The 23,891-nt window shown below is 46.8% G+C and overlaps 1 protein-coding gene across 1 annotated transcript in view; it reads left to right on the top strand.

The window, feature by feature from the left end:
* cacna2d4a (calcium channel, voltage-dependent, alpha 2/delta subunit 4a) overlaps positions 1-23,737 on the top strand; it is an 83,471-nt gene extending 59,734 nt beyond the window's left edge. The window contains exons 29-39 of the mRNA XM_086146091.1: positions 13,051-13,112; positions 16,509-16,523; positions 17,520-17,564; positions 17,737-17,799; positions 18,640-18,710; positions 19,304-19,379; positions 19,534-19,586; positions 20,722-20,777; positions 22,462-22,482; positions 22,837-22,957; positions 23,611-23,737. Coding sequence (XP_086002217.1) covers positions 13,051-13,112; positions 16,509-16,523; positions 17,520-17,564; positions 17,737-17,799; positions 18,640-18,710; positions 19,304-19,379; positions 19,534-19,586; positions 20,722-20,777; positions 22,462-22,482; positions 22,837-22,957; positions 23,611-23,737 — 710 coding nt within the window. The remainder of the gene's footprint in view (positions 1-13,050; positions 13,113-16,508; positions 16,524-17,519; positions 17,565-17,736; positions 17,800-18,639; positions 18,711-19,303; positions 19,380-19,533; positions 19,587-20,721; positions 20,778-22,461; positions 22,483-22,836; positions 22,958-23,610) is intronic.
* The last annotated feature ends 154 nt before the right edge of the window (positions 23,738-23,891 follow it).

The raw sequence follows: 23,891 nt of genomic DNA, 5'->3' as shown, positions 1-23,891 counted from the left end.
GATGGACGACGCAGGGTCTCCAGTCGGGGACCTTCTGGTTGAGCGCAAGTCGTTTGTTAAAGAATATTTCGGAGCTGCAGATGATTCGCTGTCGGCTGCAGGAAATAGACCCCGTTTCTGTTTTCACGGTTTAATTTATAGGGCGTGATGATTGGCCGAGGACAGCGAGGCCGTTTGTTGACAGGAAGGCCTTCCAGAAGGCCTCTTAGAAGGAGAACGGTGGCGGTCCGTCTTCGGAAGGTTGGAATTACTCTTCTTAAAGGTCCTGGAGGCGTCGGAGCTCCGCCCCTCCCATCCAGCCTTGAGCTATGGAGTCTCCTGACCTCCTGACCTCCTGGCATCTGTGCAGACGCGTGATGGATTCACCGCATGAAGCTACCTTCTTCTCTTCTTTTGGGTCTCCACTGCCCTCTCCTCTCACCTCTCTCCATCCATCAACCTCCTCTTTGGTCCTCCTCTGGACCTCCTCCAAGCTCAGCATCCTTCGACCCAGATCTGCACCGTCCCTCCTCTGTCAGTGTGACTTCATCTCCAGAACATCCGATGGACTTCCTTCCCGATCCTCTCCGTCCTGCTCGCTCCCAAGAAGGACCTCCACATCTTCATCTTCACTTCATCCAGCTCTGCCTCCTGCCTTCTCCTCAGTGTCTCCAAACCAGACACCAAACCATCTTCTCCACCTTTCCTCTCATTCTGGCTTTTCCAACCTGCTTGACTTCTCCACCTCTCCATTGCTCTGGACTGTCTGTCCTCCACCTTCAACCTTCTCCTCTCCAGAACCATCTCTAGATGTTCCTCCACCTGCTCTCCCCACACATCACGTTCTGTTAAGATGCAGCTGGATCTCTCATGATCTCCTCACTCCATGATCTCCATCTCCAGAAGCCCACCTGCCAGGCGGCTCCTCCTCACATGAGCAGAAAAGGAAACGCTTCAAAACAAAAAAAAAAAATGCAGCTGACCTTGATTTGACCTGATCTGCTGCGACGTGCTGTCCTTCAACGCGAATGAAATGGTACAGTCGGCGGATTAGGAAGTATTTAAGGTGCACGCTCCCTCGTCACACACACACACACACACACACACACACACACACTTGAAGTTTATCCCGCTTGGAGAGCCTCATTAATTTAGCCACGTTGATTTGCTCTGGAAAGCTTTGAATTCATCACCGCCAGACAGATGGCGGAGGGGGATTTCCTAGACGAGGAGACGGGAGATGAAGGAGCGATGGAGAAAAGATGAGGGTGGGATGAAGGGATGGAGGGTGACGGAGAGAGAGATGAGCAACAACAGAGAAAAGAGGAATGGGGTTGGAGAAGAGAGAAAGGGGTGAGAGGTGAGTCGATACCATCTGTCTTCTTCTTCGAGAGAGAGAGAGAGAGAGCGAGGGATGAAAAATGAGCAATCTAGTGTTCCGGAGAAGTTCCCTGGTCGGGGAGGAACCACCACGAAACGCTTCACGTTCTTTGCATCCGCCCTCCGTCTCTCCGCCATGAATGATTTAGCGCTCGCCAGCGACGGGCCGGCTCAGGAGGCCGCCGGATCTAGGTTAGCGTAAAGTGCGCGCCATCTCAAAAAAACCAATCGCCTCGCTTGGTCGCGGCGGCGATTTCGTCGCGTCTTTTAGCCGTTAGCGACGCGAAAGCGCAGCATGGCGTCGGGCCTGGAAAAATACTGCGCATGTGTGTGTGTGTGTGCAGCCGTGCAACCAAAAGTTACGGTAAGAGAATGATGGACGTGTGAGGAAGGAGAGCGGGAGAGATTATAGCGAAGGAGAGGAGGAGGAGGAGCAGGAGGAAGCTTGAGTCATCATCCTTTCAACCAATCCCAGCGCTCTGCCTGTTGCTTTGGTAACATGATGTCAGCGCAGCCTCTGGCGACACCTCTGAGGTTAGTGAGCTCCAGCACAAAGGCTGTGTGTGTGTGTGTGTGTGTGTGTGTGTGTGTGTGGAAAACACGACTCCAACTTGACTTTTGAAAACTTTCAAGTGTGAGGAATGTTGCTGCTATTTCTTTGTGTGTGTGGTCATTGCGAGCGAGGACATGGGATGCACCGCGTGATCCAGGTCTGCTCGAGTTCGTCGCAACTCCTTCCGCCGGCCGGGATGGAAGCCGTTGCCTGGCAACATGGGTTTATCGAACGCGCGAAGCGGTGGAATTTGCTGAGGCGTCACCCAACGCGGAGTTTCTCTTTTTAGAAATCTTGGTTCCGCAGATCTCGTTCTGCTCGGGGTCGGGAGGTCTTCAGCGTGGAGACGATGGACGCGGGAGCCGGCGTTCCTCAAACTATGGTTTCTGCGCTTTCGTCACGAGACGGAAGGTCACGGTTTGTCAGGCTTTTCTTCTTTATCTCTGGATGTTTTTGGTTGGATTCCCACAGGAGCTTCCTGTGCGCTGCCTCCATGTTCTCCACCAGTAATGAATAAATAATCACACTGTACTCAGACTCCTTCTTCTTGTCCTCTGGGCTTTTCCCTTCAGGGTCTCCACAGCGAATCCACCTTCTCCATCTCACGCTACTCCTCTGGATCCTCCTCACTTCATATCCTCTCGCAGGAAGTCCGTCCATCTTCTCTCTGGTCTTCCTCTAGACCTCCTGCCTATCAATATACTGACTCTCCCTACTCTGTCCATGACCCAACCATCTCGGACCTTCTCTCCAGAGCATCTACCATGGGCCGTCCCTCTGATGGACTCATTCCTGATCCTCTCCATCCTGGTCACTCCCAAAAAGAACCTCAACATCTTCATCTCTGATAAGATATCTGTATGAGAGGGTGAATAGTTGCCCAATGACAGCGGCAATAGGTTCAGGAATGAATGAATGAATGAATGATGATGACCAGCTGCAGTCCGGTTAGCGTGATGCCTGTTTAGCTTCGAGGACATTAGCATGGGGAGTATTGATCCATGGTGAAGTCTCACCTCCAGCTTGAAGTTCTCTGTCGCCCCTACAGCCCACCTCACCACTGTCTCACAGTGAGCATACATGTCCTGCACCATTAGAACACATTCCATACTGCCACTCCAGACCTGCTCATACAACACCAGTTTCTCTCTCGGGACCATCCTTTGCTTTTTGTCTTCTCAACCGAACTCTCTGCATTAGTAAAATTGGGTTGACCGTTTGAGAGGGCACTCTCTCTGGACTTGAAATCCTCCACCTTCTTGATCTCCACTCCCTGTAGCTTCAGCGTTCCTCTCATTCACACACATATGTTCTGTCCTGCTTCACTCCTTCCTCTCCTTTCCAGAGCATACCTCCACCTCTCTAGATGTTCCTCCACCCGTTCTCCGCTCTCACTACACATCACAATATCGTCTGCAAACATCATGGTCCACGTTGGCTCTTGTCTAACCTCATCTGTCGGCCTGTCCATCACCACCGCAAACCAGATGGGACTCAGAGCTGATCCCCGATGGAGTCCCACCTCCACCTTGAACTTCATTATTACGCCAACAGCACACCGTGCCACCGTCTCACCGCGAGCATACATGTCCTGCGACACTCTAACGTACTTCTCTGGCAGTCCAGACTTCCTCCTACAATACCAGAGTTCCTCTCTCGGTTCTCAGTGAAGTCTGTGAATGATCATCTCATCCGGCACACTTCTCTGGGAAAACATGGCATGGCGTCCTCTTTTCCGCCCGTCCTCCGCCATCTTGTTTTTGTTTGTTTTGTTTTTTTAACCGTTGAATGTTTGACATCGGTAGATAAAAACCATAATTACGTTGACATTTCTTCTGTGAGAGAGCCATTATCCGTGCAGCCACCGTACATACGGCGTGTTTATTAGAAAAGAAAAAAGAAAAACAAAGAGACGGCGTGAGTCTTTGACACCAGTCGAGAATAAACAGTAATCTTGTCGTCAAAGCTCCGTTCAAACAAAGGCTGGCGTTCCGGGCGCAGATCCCGGCAAATGTTCTGGTCCTCTCGGTTTCTCTCCTTGGAGACGTTCCTCCTGTTCATCCCAGAGGTGGAGGAGTTTCCTGAGTACCTCCATTGGCGATTGACAAAAGTAAAGGAAAGCTATTGTTTGACAAGACTTTAATTTACCAGGACATCTGATGTACATGCTTTATAGAATAAGAATAAGAATAAGAATAAGAATAAGAATAAGAATAAGAATAAGAATAAGAATAAGAATAAGAATAAGAATAACTTTATTTATCCCAAAGGAAATTGTTGTGCCAGAGTTTCAAGTGAAACACAACAATAATAACTAATAATAGGAAGGAGGGAGAATAAGAAATACAAATAAAACAAATAACAAAATAACAAAAAAAAAACAACAAATAAATAAAAAAAAAAAATCTGAAATATAATACCCTCAAGATAAAATTTAAATCCTATACATTTTTGGATAAATAACAATAATGTGCTTGTATTGCCGAACAGGCTCTGGCTAACGTGCAAGATGACAAAGTCCTGGAGTTGACTCGGGCTGAGGTTGGGCTGCAGGCCGCAGATGGATTCGGAGGTGTGTGTGTGTGTGTGTGTGTGTGTGTGTGTGTGTGCGTGTGTGTCGATTTGTGGACGGTTTCATCCCAACATCTGCGTCCGAGCTCCGCCTGGTCGGGGGAGCGATCTCTCCACTCGGGCATTCGTCTGCTAAACATAAATCGGAGTCGAGGAACCCTTTCGGGGAGTCCTTTTGTCTTCTCGGCGCCTCTGAAATATTCATGAGTCTAATGCAGATTGCTCTAGTTTTCTCTCCACGCCATCTCCCGCAGCAGACAGCTGATCCACAGCGCAGAAGACGTACAACTGGATCTTTAGCGGCATATCTTTAGATGTCCCGGCTCCCCTCTGCAGGTCTAACCAGGGAGCAGATCGGCTCGCCTCACTCCTCAAAGCGCAAGAAGAATATTGAGTGCTTCGCCTGGCTAACGTGCTAACGTGCTAATCGGATTGCGTTTTAGAAATGTAGCTGGTTCGTCACTGTTTGTAGAAAAGTTTCTCCAGTCTGGAGTCGGTGGGCGGAGGACGGCGTCCCGTCCTTCTTGTCTCTTGCTTCTGAGAAGGTTGTCTGTGGAGGTTCTCAGTCGTCCAGGTGAATTTTTGTCCAAATCTTCTTGTCGTGGCAACTGGACTTGAATTTCTTCCCATCTTGTGACCCGTAGGGAACTTCGCAATATAACTGCCAGGGTTTTGGTCGGGTCCAGGTTATGGAAGAGTGGAGGTGCAGAAGCGAGGTGATGCTAACAGCTGTGTCGTTTGTTGGAACAAAAGAGCAACTTCATGGGATTACCTGGATCGGTTTGTGAAAAGATAAAGCTAAACAAAGGAGTGAAACCTGTCGATCTGAGGCTCATGTGGAAGTTCTGTTCCTGGTGGTTGGTCATTCCTGGTTGTTTGGAGGGTGCAGAAGGTCCCGGTCCGTCTTGATATTGATCCCAGTACGGTGTTGTACGTCGGTGAAAGGTCGTGTCTGAGGCCCCTCTTCTGTTTTGACAAAGCCGGCTTTTTCGACTCCTCTGCAACCGTCCGTCTTCTCTGGACAGAATATGGACGATGCTGCCTTCAAACCAATGACCCTTGTCCTTCAGGAGGAGGTGGACTGCAGAGTCCTGTCCTGAAGTTGTGGCTCTCCAATGTAGAAATCATCACAATCCTCAGTGCAAGTGACAGCAAACTCCACATTTTCTATCTTGTGGCTGTTTTCTCCTTGGGATGCACCAGTTTTTTTCCTCAGGGTGTTTTGGGGTTTGAAATGTACCGAGTTTATGGTAATCGTTGAACAACAAACCGACCGAGAAGGTCCAGGTCACGGACGAACCCTCTCGACTCAGACCCGCACCCAGAAGGTACGTACCCAAAACTCCCGGCAGCAGGAGCGTCCTCAAGGCGAGGAACGTCTTCATCTGATCAAGTTTTTTACATCATCTCAAAGAAAAACAGCAACCCTACCCCGCCGCTTGTTTTTCCTGTCCTCGGCTCCCACCTCCGCTTTTCTTCCTGCCTCTTCACATGAACACGCGCACGTTCCTGCGCACGCATTCCCTCAACCATCTCGCTCCGTTATTAATAGAAGCGCATCGTCGAAACCCAAAACAGGGTCCTCCCGACTCAAAACATTATTAAAAAGCGATTCGGCCGAATTCGGGTCGGCCTTCGTCGTCCTCCTGGAAGGAACAGGGGTTCTTAACTTTGGCACGTCGAACCCCAGGGGTTCGGCGGAGGTCAAGACACACACCGACTCCTATCGTTTGTGATGACTCGCCCCGTGATTTCTTTCTTAATATTTGAATCCCTTCATGCTAATTATGCGGAGCAAAAAAAAAGACGAATATGTACGATATGGATTGGAGTCGGCGTCCTGACCGCATGATTTGCAATGCAGAGTAGACCAGCGGCGGCAAAACTAAGGGAACGCTTCATTAAGCTGCATGGAGACGGGGAATACAAGAACACATCGCAGATTCGACGAAAAGGCTACTGTGCCTGTTCCCGACTCTTTGCCCAACAACAAACCGATGGCCTCGTTTGAACCCGCTCGATCGGAAAGCAGGGAAACACTCGTAAAACCAGCTCATAAAAAAAAACAACAACTCTCTCAATGTTTTGGCGTCTGCATATGGTAATCTACCCTGCTGTTGTTGTTTTCAGACCGTTTGTTGCACCATATCTTTGCGAGCGATCCTTTTCGAGGATGCTGGACATGGACAAGGAACAGACTTTGTTGCTAAAAATGACATAAGACGCTCATTTCTGCAATGGCGACAGCAGAAGTCACAAATATTTGCAGTAAATATTCATTATCATATTTTGTTTTAGTGTGAAACTCATGTTTTGCTGCTTCGTGGTGTTGATGAACGGTTCATTTGGTGCACCAGTAAAAGATATACCTGTATCTTGGAGGTGTGACGTTGAGGAATACGTCGTGCATTTGCGTGCATTTTCGGTTTGTTTGTCTTTTAGTGTGAAGTTTGTCTCCGGCCGGTGGTTTGTTATCATAACGGGGCGCCAAAGCAAAGTAGGAAAGAGACGGAGCGCCGTGCGCTGACGTCCTTGCTACTGTGGCCTTATTTCCAGTGTTTCATTCGGTGCCCAGACACACTCTGACAGTTTAACGTATTGCCCGTGTCGGGGTGTGTGTGTGTGCACGTCTACACGCGCGCATGTGTGTGTGTGTGTTTTTATATATTTGGCCTCAACTCCAGGGTCCCGCCGGGGGAAAAGCGACACAAACTCACTGGTCGTTAAACACGTCCTGACCTCCTGTGCCGTCTTGCAACGTCACACACACACACACACACACACACACACACACACATATCAAGTGTGTGAACTCTCACTCTGGGAGCCGGTTTTAAAACTGCTCCGTCACCACTCGGCGAGAGGCGAAAAATAAAGCCGCTGATAAAGAGAACCGTCCGTACTCTTGTTTTTCCTGCCTTCACGCTCCGTCGGACTCTCGCCGCTCCGCTTCCCCAAAGGCCAAAGCACCCGGACACAACTTCACGCTTCAACGTTTAGCGGCAAAAAACGAGCAATATCTCAGGAAGTTGTGTTTACATCTTCTACCTGGAAGTGGCCTGCGCTATCATTGCGAGCTTATTTTGGGACTCCATTCGGGACGCAGGGAGCTGGGCGCTAAAAATACATCCCGGCCCCCTATTAATGGGTGAGATCCACTTTACGCCCCGTACGTTCTCCACCGACCTCCATCGTTGTGATCACTTTGTTTAGCGGGTCATTAGCTCCTCCTCACGGCGAGTTGGACGTTAACATCAACATTAGCAGGAAGAAATGGCAACATTCGTAAAGATGACCTCCGCCTGAGTCAGCGGATCTTGTTGTCGAACTGCGGAGACATCCCATTGGTGGGCCGCTCATCAAAAAGGGCCAATAGGAGAAGCTGTGGCTGTGACGAGTGGTTTCCGACGGCCCGGTTAGCACCCGACATTAGCGCCTGAATTAGCATGTTAGCAGTGGTCTGCCTTTCATCAGAGGGAAACAATATTGTATCTCGACATATGGAGTTGGAAGCGCTTCACACTGGATTCTTGTCGAAATCTTCTTGTCTTGGAAATTGGACTTGAATTTCTTCACTTGAAGTGAAGAAAGATTTCAAGATTTCAACAAGAATTCACCTTGACTTGTATGACTGAGAACCTCCACAGACCTGTTGTGAGATGCAAGGCTCTAAGCATACCATCAGGAGCAACTTTCAGTGTCATACCCAAGGATGTTTGGGCATCCAGACAGGAGATCCAAGCGCCCATCGGTGATTCGGGCGACGGAAAAGGAGGGAGTTTTTAAAATCCCATTCCACTGCTGCTACAGCTGCCACTGAATGTAACGTCCAATCAGCACGCAGCGCCGCTCCGTAGGGAACCGCCCCTTTTTGGGGGCGATTCGCAATCAGAAAATTGCCACGAGTCTCTCAGAGACTCTCATGTGAAGTCCTTTTTCTTTAAATATCGCTTCTATGGATCCCTCGCCATATCGCCATTCACCTTTCGCTGTGATTTTATAATAATTGAATAATGAACGAGTGTTTAATTCAAATGTATTTTATCTGAATTTGTTCATTTCCTAAATGAAATTTTAAATTTGAAGATTATGCCGATCCTGTAACTTCTAAATAAAGCGTGTTCAGATATTTTTGTCGCTCTCAATAAGTGACTGCATGTGCAAGTAAAAGGACGTTTAATTTAAGTTCTTTTTTTTTCATAAATACAAAAAGGAGTCAAATAGACATCGAGTATTTTGCTAAAAAGTAAACTTCAACCCAACTTCTTTTTTTCAAAATGTTTTATCGGATGCAGAAATGTCTTTTTTTTCTTGCCGTTGTTCATTGATTTAAAAAAAATTCAACACATATTTTGTTAATACATAAGTTAAAAGCAAAAAAAAAAATAATGTTGTATGTCATGTTAATTCATTTTAAATGTCAAAAAGTGTTGACGGGTGTTTCCTTTACTGCCGGGAAGCAGCTCTTTTAGTGATAAAGGTCACCGACCCCCGGTCAAGTCTAAACGTCTAAATTGTGTAGTCAGCTTTTAATTGACCAATTTTGTAATTATTGCAAAAGATAATTTGGTCAGGAGCCGCCGCTGCAAATTACTACCACGATATATATTTATTTGAATAGTTTGAAAAAATCTGCACACCCAAAGTCCTCCAAAAAGACAGATAATCCATTTTACATACAACATAAAAAATGGCTTACCGAGGAAGAGCCTACGTTGGTTCGAAAAGTCATGTGGGAATCATTTTCTTGTGTAAAATGTAAAATAAACGACCTTCCTTTTTAAAGCACTGCGGATTTTTTCCAATTCTACTCAGTCGCCCTCTTTGATCCAACACCCATCCCTCCCTCACCGGGGATGTGCCTGTTTTTTCCTTTCTCTAGTGCGCTAATATATATTTATTTGCCATTTGTACAAGTTTTATCCCAAAAAAACCATCTATTTAGTCCACCGGTGAAAAGCCATGATGCTGTTGTGAATTAGACGTGCGCTGCGACGCCGGCCTTCGGAAATCATCCGTATTTAGTGTTTGTTCCGCTTCCCTTCATTGTGAAAACGTACGTTAGACAGAAATCTGTTACAAAAGCGGCAAATTGAGCTTCTGGTTTTCTTTGTTTTCCCTTTTTCCGACCTCTCCCCCGTCTATTCCGGCATTTTCTCTCCCATTGTTAACACACACATCCACCCATCTCGCTTCCCTCTATCTCATTAGCGTAATACCCAATTAACTCCCGCTCTTATTTACCCAAATTATTTATATATTTCTTCATTAATTAATTTCCTCGGAGGCTCGCCGCCCCCCCCCCAACCTTCTTTTGATTGGCAGCTCGTGTTGATTGCAGCTGAGCTGGAGAGCAACATGCAAACACACACACACACACACACACACACACACACACGGATACAGTCGCTAAATTCAATCACACAAGCACGCATGCAAATAGCGGGACGATGGGATGCATGCAAGGTCATATAGTTTGTAAACAACTCCTCTGAGCAAGGAAGGGCACATGCTAAGAAATGCTACATCATGCAAAACCATCTGTTGTAACACACACACACACACACACACTTGCACACACACGCACATATACGCGCTAATCTACATGAACAGGGATGTTAATTATCATGCTGCATTAGAACGAGCTAAATACTGGGAATGTCCCAAAGAGTTAAAACACACACACATGTGCCTGCATCCTATACACACACACACACACACACACACACACACACAGGGATCAGCGTGATGGTTTTAATTAGATGTGGCCTATCAGCCTCCGGCTCAGAGACGGACCCGGAGGCAGATTACCGCGGCCCAGCGTCACAGCCCTCCGACGCTCGCTGTGAGATTATGGCTGGAGCTTCAAGGTCACTCGCATTCATTTGTTTGAGACCCTTAAAAATGACATCTGGAAGATGCGACGCCGCGCCGTTATTCCCGTCACGGCTCGGGATCGCATGCGACGGTCGGCTTTGCTTAGAATATCCGGAGCGGCCGCGGCGAGGATATTAACGTCGTGTTTTATTCTGACTCGGGGTTTTCATAATTCCATCCCGAGGTTTTCATAATGGGTTATTGCATTTTACGAGCGCGGCTACGGGGGATAAATCGCGTCGGACTCGACCCGCGGACCCACGGCCATTTATCTTATGACTACGTTTGCGCATGTGTGTGTGTGTGAAGCCGTCAGGTGGGTTTCGGCGATCTTATCAGATTATACGGTGCAGTATTAGGTTATTTGATGCGCGATATTCAAAACGATGCTTCAGGTGCTTAGCAAAGCCTGCTAACAGCGCCGTGCGCTGAGGCTAACGGCTGCTGAGGCACTGATTTCATCAAAATCAGGTTTACGAACATATCAACCCTACAGAGGCGCTTATTCACCATTTGATTGGCAGCCGTAAGCGGATTATGTTTAAAATCAGCTTTCCTCACACATACAAACTGAAGCACACAAAAAAGCACACTTATTCAAATAAAAAAAATATTACGGTGTTATTTTTACTTATAAATGAAGTCCATGCGAGTCCGATTCGGAAAATCGTCTTGGATATGCGATCCGCTATTATTAAAAGTAAGGAGAGGAAAAAAAATGAATGGATGGCCACACTTGATTTGCTAATACCAGCGAGCCGTCTCTGTATTCTGCAGGTGAGGCAGGAGAACTGCGTGCCTCACCGAGTGGCTCTTTGCAGCCGTTTTATTATCGCTCAGCACAAGAAACTAGAAACACACATACGGTTTTTGAAAAATGTAGTTCATATAGCAAAAATGTTTCAACATTTTAATAACAACTTACAGAGAGAAAGCAGTACGGTGTCGGCGCAGAACACGCCAGCAGTCAACCGTCATTGAGGCACAACAGTCGGCAGCCTCACCGCACGTCTTCTCAGGATTTGAACGGTGAATGTGAAAATCCAGCCATTTTGAATCAAAACTGGTGAAGTTAAATGAAAAATACATTTATAGTGCAAATCACTTTTCATTCTGTTGTGTTTTTTTTTCCTTGTTGTTGTTCATTTGCTGTCTATTTTTGGTGGATGTCTTTTGCTATCTTATAATTGTCTCTTTTATCTATATTTATATATGTATTGGTATTGCATTTTTATTTTGTAATAACAATACTATTGTTATTATTATTATTATTATTGAAAATACAAATAATAATAGTACGCGATTATTATAATTATTATTACTACTATTATTAATTATAGAAATGGTTATTATTGTTTTTTATGCATTATTACATTATTAATGTTGCTAAAATAGTATCAATGTTGTTATTATTTTTATTATGAACTACTTTAGTTAGAGGATAAAGAGCTGATCAATCTTTCCATCCAAAACTGGTGAAGTTCAATGAAAAATAGCTTTACACTGCAAATCAATGTCACCATTTCATTCTTTTTTCACTTTACTATTTTTTCTGTCCAAAATTGGCAAGTGAGGCACGGCCTCTCCTGCCTCCCCTGACTGAATGTCACCACCCACGGCAATGTATGGAACTCACTACATGCAACGAAACACGTACTTTTTAATTTAATTGATAAAAAATAATACAAAATTAAACAATCGAGTAACGGTGGCGAGATTCCTTCCACATTCCGCAGTGATGAGTTACATCACAGTGTTTCTGTAAATGCCTTCTGTGCATTCCTGCCATCGGCACTGCTGTGCAGTATGGAAAGGAGCAGTGAGTAAGAGTGTGTGTGTGTGTTTGTGTGTGTGTGTGTGTGTGTGTGTGTGTGTGGAGGGGGAGGCACATGCATTTGTTCGTGCACATCCATGGACGTGTTCAGGCTTTCCCTGGGAGAAAGAAAAAAAAAATAGCTGAGTCTTTGACGGTTATAAGAAGAGTCACGTCTTGCCTTGCAGTGTGTATGCATTTGAAATGTGTGTGTGTGTGTGTGTGTGTTTGGGCGTTTACAGTACGTGTGCACGTCTGCGTCTGCAGCGGGAACTTATGCAATTATGGCTCCACTTTACCTCTGTGTGCTGACGGAAATGCTGATGGACGTACAAGCCAGAGCTGACACAGGCAATCACGCTGCATGTGTTCATCTGCTGTGTGTGTGTGTGTGTGTGTGTGTGTGTTAAAGACACAATAATTGTAGGTCTAACTCTTTGTGCCTGCAAGTGCTATATTGTAAGCCAGGGTCAGGCTCACACACACATGCAGAGTCTTAGCCCAGTGGTTTTGCACAGCAGCTCAAAGGGCCATTTATGCAAAAGAAGGATTTTCATAATTTGAGTTGTGGAGGCAAAGCAGGTTCCCTTCAGCTCCTCCAGCCTGAGAGCGCAGATAGAAGCGCCAACCCTGGGACATTAATCCGCTCATTTATGCTCTTTCTTCTAAAATACCGGAATTAAAGTTTCCCGTTCCATCTCCTGCTCCGGGATCCACCACATCTGAAGGGGAACATCTCAGTATCTACCATCACGTCACTTCCTTACGTTTGTGTTGATTCTCATCTCCTTCATCCCGCGTCCGTCTCGCTCTTGCTGTGTTTGTTTGTTTGTTTTTTGTGTCGCATCAGCTCACGGATCTGTGTCTCTTCCTGCAGCCACGGGCGTTCAGATGACGCTGGAAGTGATGGAGTCCAGATTTTGGGCCATCGCATCTCAGGTCAGTACGTTTTTCCCCTCGATAGAATCATAACAGTATGAATATTTAGCCCTTCTTTGTTAAGTAGACCAGAAAACTCCTGGTATTTGAGGTTTTTATTGATGCCGTGTTTGCAGGGAGACCCTTACGGAACTAGATTTGACAATTTAAAAACGACTTTATCATCTTTGCCTTCAGAATCTTTAGTGGAACAGCTGAACCAAACGGAGATCCAAAGGTCAGCGTGTGGACGAGGGTGAACACAAGGTTGAAATCCACAAATTAAGCAAATTAACACAAAATGAATATCTTGCAGAGATTCACTTGATTTGAGAAGCACGGCTGTTTCCATCTGAGTGAGCGATTTGAGCGCCTTCGACCGTCTCGCTAAGTTGTGTTACATCCCAAACTGCGCTAGCCCAACAACGGGTCCGGTTAGCGCCCTGCGCGGCACGTTAGCTGCTCTGCTATAAGCTAACAAGACAGAAGCGTGTTTTCCCGAGGCTCGACCTTTGGCCAGAACCCTTTCCTGCAGAGCATATCCAAACATGATGTCTGAGGAGGCTCCCAGTCTTGTCCAAATCTTCTTGTCTTGGCAACTGGACTTTAGTTTGCTCACTTGAAGATGTTTCATCCCAGAAGCTTCTTCAGTTCAGCTGCAATGAACTGAGGAGTTTCCCGAAATAAGTGCCAGGGTTTTGGGCGGATCCAGGTGATGGTGGAAGATACTCTCATTAGCATAAATACCTCGTTTCTACAGATCAACTCTTCCATTTTCACAAGTTGCGTTATGAATAAATATAGCATTTAGCTTAGCGTGACTGTCAGCTTTGACAGTCGCCTCTGGTGTGATTTTCAACCATTTCACCTCGATTCTTTTTTATTTTTTTGCATCGCTCCGAAGATATCGCCGCTCCGGCGGCGACGGCAGCTGCGCTTTGCGGGTCGGAAGTGGCGTGCACGCGTCCGTGCGCAGGTGCGAAGAGGTGCCGAGGTCTGAGCGGGACCATCTGCGCGGCCATCTGCGTCCAGTTCCGCCCTCATTAGCGTCGCACCGGTAGCCAGCGCTCCCGTTCAATCCCACCCGGTCATATCCCTCCTCCCGCGCCTTAGATTGTCTTTTTTTTTTTTTGTTCTCGCGCTCGGCCTTTTTTCCTTGACATCACATCTGTCCTCGACAGTTTCCGGCGTTCGTACCGACCCTCTCCCCCGGCTTACATAATCACGCCGTCTGTGGCGGATCATCTTTATTTCATCAGGCCTGCGCAGGCGTTCATGCGGGGAACCGTTGGGCTTCGTTGGGCGTCGGATCCGCGTTTTGTGTCCATCTCCGACGTTACGTAAGCGAGGGAAACCCCCGTCCGATGACACGCTATTAGCGCGTGAATTATGAATATGTTCATAGGACGGCGTTCCGTGCTGCCGAAGAGGAGGAGAGCGTATCAAAGTGAACACGTCAATTATTCAACGCCGATGCGACGGCCTGTGGATGCGTGTCCGTCACGTCACTGGCGTGTTTTGTCAGGGAGCTTTTCCCTCCTTCCGCCTCGCCCGACGTTCCTCCGCCGTCTCCATCCTTCTTTCGAGGAAGCGTCCGAGAACCGAGCAGCCGTCTGTGTGATTTGATCACCGCAGACAGAAGAAAGCTGGTTGGGATCGGACGTTCTGAATGATTATACTCATACTCGGAGCCTGGAGAGGTTGGATCCCCACATGGACCCCCGTGTTCTCCACGTGTCTCATGGTCCAAACACATGGCGGAGGTTCATGGGAGACCCTGCATCGCCCAGACGTGTGATGTGCGTTCACTCGAAATGCAGAATTTCTTGCAGAAAGGGGGAGAAGCTGTAAGGTTTGACGGCACCATGAAAGACAGGCCTTCTGTGGCGTTCTGTGGAGCTCCTCGGTGGTGTTAGTCTACAGCTGAAGGTGCTCTGGTTGGACTTGAGCGTTGAGCAGCTTCTCCAGCAGCTTCCTCTCTGACGCCTCCACTAACAATTCCACTTCACCAGATGAGCTTCTTGAGTCTGTTAGCCGCCTTCAGCATGTGGTGGTTTGTCAAACGTACGGCCCGCGGGCTGCCGCCGGCCCGCCGGGGGGTCTAATTCAACCCGTGGAATAAATCTACAATTTGAAAATAAAAACATAATAATCATGAACTACTTCTATCAAATAAAAATGCACTTCCCGTATTGTCTGCTGGGAGTGCACAGTTTAAGTCAGTGTTAGCAACACGGCACAACACGATGTGACTCAGAACTTATACCCGATGGCAGCAATGTAGCTTCCGGGTCTGTAAATAGTCTTTTTACTTATTGTTGGAAATCGTAGCTGCTTTTCCGTCGGACCCGAGACCCTCATCAGCAAGATGTCCTTGTCAAAATAGAGAAAAGCGGACATGGAGTGGAGGGTTTGCCAAGAATAATGGATCACTTCTTATTTGTTCATTGAGGCTAATAAGAAATTGCACTTATTTACTTCATGAATCTCAGGTTGTTCTTCATGTATTCATCACTTCGCTGCTCTCCTTTACACTAAAACATCCTGACTTAGTCTTACTTCTCGGTAATCACACCATGATTTTACTGGTCCGACCCCCTTGACATTAAATTCGGCCTTATGTGGCCCCCGGAAAATGAGTTTGACAGCCCTGCTTTAGATAATGAATGAACGAATGTTGGATTGAGGTTCGGAGTGCGACGTGTGCTGAAGATAAGAAAAACCCGAGGACGGCATGATTCCAGGAAACCCTGTTTGATGAATAGACGTGGGAAAAACCGTCTGGCCGTCCAGAAGCGCCTTCCCGGGAGCCAATCATTTTGTCTTTTGTCTCCAGGACGTTCTCCTGGCTGTTATCGGTCTTCGGAAAAAGAAATGCGCCGCCGCCGCCGCATTAGAAATGGGGCGGACGTGCCGGCCCGTGCACGGGAAACACAAAGGATCACCCGAAATCGTCCCGGAGCTGCAGCCTCGGGGGCGGGGGCGCGATTTTATGATACTTTAGAAGGAGGCGGTGAGCTTTCCTCCTGATGTAATCCCCCGCCGGGCCGTGGCCTTTGTTCGCCCGGGGTGCGAGGAAGAGCTTATCAGCGCTGTCACTCCCTGGAATTGAACTTTACTTCTGAAAGCAGTGGTGGGAAAAAAAAACAAAAAACAGAGAGGCTCTGACCGAAAATAGGACCGAAAAAGGATGATGGATGGTCTCCTTCACGCTCGACCACGACTCCAAGGACGCCGTCCCGACCGCAAAACCCCAAAGGGAAAAATCATGTTCAAGGCGACAAACAATCAGGGACGTGCTTTATCATCTCCAAAGTTCTGGATTTGTTGAGGGGTTGTTTACACGTCGTTAAGTGTGGAAATATTTCACTGACTTCCTCGTATCTTCTCTCCTCTCTTTGTTCTTGCTCATCTCAGCCCAACGACACCGACGTGAGTATGATATATTTCTCGTTTTTTGGGGGGCAGAGGGGGCAATATGAACATCTTCAGCACCTGCTGACCGCTGTGGTATCAGCAGATTACACACACACACACACATACACACACACACACACACACTCACATTCACACAGAACAGGCGCCACGAGGACTCGGACACTTGTTTTGAGGGAAAGTATGTGAGACTGGTGCAGGACATGTATGCTCACCTTGAGACAGTGGTTAGGTGTGCTGTGGATGCAACAGAGAAGGTCAAGTTGGAGATGCTGGTGCAGCAGGGATCTGCTCTGAGTCCCTTCTTGTTTGTGGCGGTGGTGGACAGGCTGGCAGAGGAGGTCAGACAGGTACCTCCATGGACTGTGAGTCTTATTGTGATCTGTAACAAGAGCAGGGAGCAGGTGGAGGAACATCTAGAAAGGTGGGGTAGTGGACCTGGAGAGGGGGGGGGGTGAAGGTTAGCTCTAGCAGAGAGAACCTGAGAGGAACGGTGAGGCTTCAAGGGCTGGAGATGAAGAAGGTGGAAAGTGTGCAAGCAGGTTGAACTGGATGGATTGAAAGGAAAGGTGGAGATGATGGGGGTGAAGAGCAGCCATGTTGTCTGGTTTGGAGACACCGAGAAGGAGACAGGAGGCAGAGGTGAAGATGTAGGAGGATGGAGAGGAACAGGAAGGGGTCCATGAAAGGGGCAGCACATTTGTGATCTTCTGGAGATTAAGTTGCTCTGAGATGAACGGTGAAGATCCGGGTTGGAGGATGGAGGAAGACCAGAGAAGATGTTTGAGGACGGAAGGGAAGAAGACAGGAAGTGAGCTGGTGTGAGAGGAGAAGGTTGGTATCGAAAAGAAAGAGACAACACCTCCACAGACAGGCGTTGAACATCCTCTCCTTCCACACACCACCATCAGGAGACATCATGTTCCAACCACCGCTTACACCAGGTCTGGACCAGAAGAAAACTCGTTCTTTTGCATCTTTTTTGTCGTGCAGTGCTCCGCCGTGGACGGCGTCTGTCCTCTCCGATGTGACAGCTTTGTGAGTACGCCTCCCCGTCCGTCTGCCGCCGATCCGAACCCTGCCGCCTTCTTCCTCCTCCCCTCCAGGGTCGGCGAACCACTTCACCTCCTTCCGCTTTCCGCCGCCACGGGAGCGAGGAAGCGAGCGCCGCCTGACTGACCGCCTCCTCCGTCTGCCTCTGTCTTCTCAGGACATCGAGTGCTACGTGATTGACAATAATGGCTTTGTCCTGATTTCAAAACAGCGTGATGATGTAAGTCCCCCCCCTCCACCCCTCCCCACACACACACTCACATCAGGAGGAAGCATGTGTGTGTGTGTGTGTGTGTGTGTGTGAGGCTGTGAATGCACAAGCACCGAAGGCTGTTTGCATATTAAAAGGAAGGTGTTTCTTTTAGATCCATGGCTGACCCCGTCTTTGAGGAGCTCCATATTCATCCTCTGAAAACAATAACATCTAAATGAACGTGTGTGTGCATGTATGTGTGTGTGTGTGTGTGTGATGTTCTGTTTTGTTGCGATGCAGAATATTCATTCGTTCATCATCTGTCCAGCTTCTCCTGCACTCAGAGTCGCGGGGTGTTGTAGCCTATCCGTGCTGTGATTGATAGGGAGGCGGGTCCAGCCTGGACCAATCACAGAGCCCCATATACAGAGACCAACAACCATTCACACGTATAGACAATGCAGGGCCTTCGGTGAACCTCCTGTATGTGTTTGAACCGTAGGAGGAACCCGGAGAACCCTGAGGAACAGAGAGAACATGATTATTTGATAAATGTGAATAAATCGAATGAAAAAAGGTCCTCGGTATGCGCCGCGTACCGTCGTAGCCGTAGTTTTCCCGTCACATTGGTCCAGACCTGCGGGCCGGAGCCTCCACGCACCTGCAGAGCTGGAACCATGCAAACCTTCTCCAGGACCGTGTCCCGCTTTTTGCTTTCACTAAAATCTTGGATGAATAATTGATCTGGAAGTTCGTGATGAGGTGAAGCGGAGGAAGAGAAGACAAACAGGGACGTCTGTGTTCCGGCCAGAAGGGGATCGGTTTCATAAATTTGTACCTCGGACGTATTTTTCTGTCTCCTGACAGGCCGGCAGGTTCTTCGGGGAGCTGGACGGATCGGTGATGAACACTCTCATCAGGATGGGCATGTTCAAAAGGTAAAGTCCCGGCTAGCGACGCGTTAGCCGTTAGCTCACCCGCGAGGGTTCACGCACGCTGAAGGGCAATGCATTATTAAACACCTTCAGCGTCGTCACACAACACAACGGCGTTAGCGCGCTTGTTTTCCTCCTCACACGTACAACGGTTTAATCGTGGCGTTGAGGTTATCTCATCACCTCGCAGGAGGTGGCGTTCCTCTCCCGCTCCCCTCCGAAGCTCCTCCCCCGCCTCCCGCTTTGTACCCGTCTTTTACGCTTGAAATCTCATGAGTGACGAGCTATTTTTAAAAAACGGCTAAAAGATTTCACCGCGTTTCATTTGCCACAGGATATTACATAACCGCGGCCCGGGCGCACCCGTGAACTAGGGCGCCTGCGTGTTTGTACACAAAACGTGCACGCGTGCTCGGCCGAGCGTCGGCCGCCACGTGACGAGATCTTCGAGAACCCCGAGGGTTTGCTGCTTCCTCCTTCCTGGAGATCTCTATCAGGTGTTAGCCGGGCCCTGATAGCATCCACGTCGATGACTCTGTGTGTGTGTGTGTGTGTGTGTGTGTGTGTGTGTGTGTGTGTGTGTTTTCCCCGCCCAGGGTGTCGTTGTTTGATTACCAGGCCATGTGTAAGATGAGCTCACACTCCGTCAGCAGAGCCCGACCTCTTCTCAGCGTACGTACATTCATCTGTCAGCCGTCAGCACTCGTCCTGCAATCAGACACTCAATAACACATCTATCTATCTATCTATCTATCTATCTATCTATCTATCTATCTATCTATCTATCTATCTATCTATCTATCTATCTATCTATCTATCTATCTAGCCCTTCTATGGTTTGGCCTCAGCACTCAAGTGGTTCCTCTCCAACTTTCTGCTGTAAGTATCAATAATAATAATTAATTTCATTCATAGAAATAGAATAGAAAGGAATAAACTAAGAATAGAACAACAAAGAATAGACTAATAGAACTAATAGAATAGAATACAATGCAAATGTATCGTACAACAATACAATACAACTAATAGAATAGAATAAAAAGAGTAAAATATAATAGACTAAAAAAGAATAGTAAAGAATAAAAAAAAGAATAGATTGGAATAGAGTTAAAGGAATACAATAGTATGGAGTAAAAATAAAAAGAGTAAAATAGAATAGACTAAAAAAGAATAGTAAAGAATAAAAAAAAGAATAGATTGGAATAGAGTAAAAAGAATACAATAGAATGGAGTAAAAAAGAAGAGAATAAAAAGACTAGAATCGACTAGAATAAAAAAAGGAAAAACAGTAGAATAGATTACAATAGAATGAAAAATAATTTTCAAAATAATAGAATAAAAAAAGAATAGATATGAATAGATTTGATTAAAATAAAAAAGAATCCAAAATGGAATAAGAATGGAAGAATAGAATAAAAAGAAGAAAAGAATACAATAGAATAAAAAAGAAGAGAATAAAAAAGAATAGAATAGAATAAAAAAAGAATATAAAAAGAAAAAAACAATAGAATAGATTAGAATAGAGTAAAAAATAATCTGAAAAAAATAATGGGAAAAATAGAATGGAATAAAAAAGAATAGAATAGAAAAGAATAAAAAAGAATAGAAAAGAATAGAATAAAAAAGAATAGCAATGTGGAAATTCCAATCTGCACTGCAGAAGGTGGACAGTGCAATAGAAGTCGCTGAATTTTATATATTATAAATTTCAAAAAAGCAGCATACAAAGTATCAGAAAATATTAAAAAAACATAGATAATTTCATGCATGAGCGTGGAAATTTAATCTGTAAACTCCATTTCTGCAATATCTGGATTGTGACTGTATTAAGGGGCAAATTCAACAGGCCCGTCCCAAAATGTTATCAAAAAGAAAAAAAAAAAAAAAGAAAAGGGAAATACGCGGACGTGGAGGTCACATGACCTGAGCTGAGACGCTGGAAGGTCACATGACTCCCGTCACGATTTTCCCGCCTGATAAATGGGCTTAAAAGTCTGACTCTCTCTCTCTCCAGCTTCCTGCTGGAGTTTAACTTCTGCGGCTTCTGGCACTCGGAGCACTTCGCCGACGGTGAGATCCATCACTCGGAGGGGAAATTTTGTTTTCTGCGCTCCGAATGTGCAAATCATCCATTACACGTGAATTTATCCTCCTCGCCGCATCAACTCTGGTTTAAATCAAAAGTAAAAATTAAAAGAACCCATTTGCATGTCGGTGGGCCGAAGCACATTAACTCCCCGCTGAAAATCCTTAAAAGCATTAATCCTTTTTCTGCGAGAACCGGGAGTTTCCTCTCAGAACTGTTCACATTAATTAGGATGCTAGAAATGCTCACGTTGAACGGCGCCAGAAGTCAAGAAGGCCTGCGGAAGTTCTCGACAAAATTAAAGTAGAAAGCTTTTGTTTTGGGCGCCGTTATCAGCCGCGACCCCTCGGCTGGGTTTCCCCGCTGCTTCTTCTCTCTTTGGTTTAAGCGACCCTAAAAGACTGCGGGCTGGGATTATGTGTCCAAACACCAAACTAAAAGCGTAAATGCTCCCCATGCTAACGTCCTCGAAGCTAAACAGGCATCACGATGACCGGTTTGCGGCTACTAGTCATCATTCATTCATTCTTGAACCTATTGCCGCTGTCATTGGGCAACAGTTCACCCTCTCATTCAGATATCTTATCAGAGATGAAGATGTTGAGGTTCTTTTTGGGAGTGACCAGGATGGATAGGATCGGGAATGAATCCATCAGAGGGACGGCATGTTAGATGTTAGATGTTCTATATTTAGATGCAATCGTAAACCCAGGTTTCAAGCAGAAAATTTTGAGAATGGTTATACGTTAATAAAAAAATCCTGAATTTTTTTTTTGGTTTTCCCTCTCAAAGGGTCAACCTAATTTTACTAATGCAGAGAGTTCGGTTGAGAAAACAAAATGCAAGGGATGGTGCCGAGAGAGAAACTGGTGTTGTATGAGCAGGTCTGGAGTGGCAGTATGGAGTGCGTTCTAATGGTGCAGGACATGTATGCTCACTGTGAGACAGTGGTGAGGTGGGCTGTAGGGGTGACAGAGAACTTCAAGCTGGAGGTGAGACTTCACTATGGATCAGCTCTGAGTCACTTCTTGTTTGCAGTGGTGATGGACAGGAATCTCCATGGACCATGATGTTTGCAGACGATATTGACACATCATACAACTATCCATTCATTCACGTCATACACACACCTTCAGTGATCCGTCATACAGAGACATGTGACCATTCACTCATTCATTCACACATCGTTTAAAAAATTAAAATCCCTCACCCTCTCATTCACACCGCCCATGGAGACCAACAACATTCACCTTCTCACTCAGTCACCTACTCACATATCATATATATTTGCACATTGTGTAGAAAATCAAAATAATTCAGCCTCTCATTCACACGTCTGGACAATGTGGGGTCTCCAGTGAAGCTCCTCCATGTGCTTGGGCTGTGGGAGGAACCCCGAGGAACCCTGAGGAACCCGAGGAGAACACGGAGACTCCACACATGTTCTCGATTTGCGGGAAAATATTTGAGTAAAGCAGACAGATTTGAACAGATCACCAAAAAAAAAAAAAAAAAATGCAAATCGCAATCTTGACAGACAGCCGGGTCAGTCAAAGGTCACCTCAGCTGTCAATCACCCGCTGCACTGTGTCACCTTCTCGCTCTTCTCCCTGTCCTAACTGTCACCACCATCATCATGATCATCATCATCATCATCCATCCGTTCAGCCAAGCCGTCTGTCAGCACCTGTGAGTACCCGTGTTGGTCCAATATCCCAAAATCGACCCCATCAGATACTTCCCGCCGTTTCCCCCTCCGAACCGAAAACCCGAAAATAAAAGGTCCGTCCGGCTGCGTAGTCATTCTTCTTCCTTTCAAAGCGCCTTTCCGCAGACACCAAATTAGATTTTCTTCAGAGTTCGCCGCGAGCGTCACCGCGCCGAAGGGAAAATAAATCTCCGAAGCGCAATCGCAGCTTGCACGCTCATGTTCCGGAGTTTAAACCGACCCGGTCACTGAAACCCCCGTCCTCCTCCTCCTCCTCCTCCTCCTCCTCCTTCTTCTCCCTGATCTGGAGATGTAACTGGCTTCTTCTCCGTTAGCATCAGCTCACAAGAAAAAAGGAGATATCCTGCAACCGTGTGACACCGAGTACCCCAGCTTCGTCTACGAGCCGTCGGTCAAAGAGACCAACAGCATTATTAAGTGCGGACGCTGCCAGAAGTAAGCATGCAACATACACACTTGCTCGGATATGCACACACACACACACACACACCCCAATCTGTAAGCCCCTGGACCGGTCATATTAAATTGTCCCTCCGAAATCCATTTTTGTCGGCTTTGCCTCCGGTCTACATACCGAGAGCGGCGGGTGTTTGCGAGCCAGTGGGAGGGATGGAAATGAGAAGAGGGGCGACAGATGTAGATCGGGGGCGCACCTGGTGATAGAAGGCCGGGAGAAAGAGAAAGAGTGAGGAAAAAAGAAGATAAATCATGCAGGGAGATGAATGAAAAGAGAGGGATGGAAGGGGGGGGGGGGCGGGTTTATGACAGAAACAGATTGGAAAAGTAGGGGGAGGTGAAGGGAATGTGTGGAAAAAAACAAGGGAAAGGGTCACAAAAAATGTAAAAGAGGGAGAAAAATCCAGGAAAGGATGTGAAAGTTGAGAAATGACTTCAGCAGACTGGAGGTCGCAGATTGAGCGGAAACCTCCCTCGTGTGGACGAAAGGTGAATTACACTGCAGAGTTGCAGCCGGGGTCCCACATTCCAGATAGATTGCAAAATATAAATAAAAAAAAATATCAATCCTGACTGTTTCTGCATTTTCCAAATGTGTGTGTGTGTGTGTGTGTGTGTTTGGCTCTGCGCAGGATGTTCGTGGTGCAGCAGATCCCGGACAGTAACCTGCTGATGCTGGTGGTTCAGGCGGACTGCGATTGCTCCAGACAGTTCTCAGCGATCACCATGGAGCCCAAGGAAGTCAAATATATCCTTTAATATGTTCTCTGCAGTGTGCTGTAGAAAGGAACTGCCTAACCCCACACACACACACACACACACACACACACACGGACACACACACGCTGTTTTCTCCCTGCAGATTTGGCCGATATTTCGGTGAATCACTCACGCAGCTTTCAGTGGGACGAAT

This window comes from Fistularia commersonii, chromosome 5 (genome assembly GCF_037954325.1).
Source record: "Fistularia commersonii isolate RoL2024-O1a breed Wild chromosome 5, RoL_Fcom_v1.0, whole genome shotgun sequence".
Lineage (NCBI taxonomy): Eukaryota > Metazoa > Chordata > Actinopteri > Syngnathiformes > Fistulariidae > Fistularia > Fistularia commersonii.
Note: the sequence above shows the minus strand (reverse complement) of the source record. Positions and strands in the feature narration are given on the sequence as shown.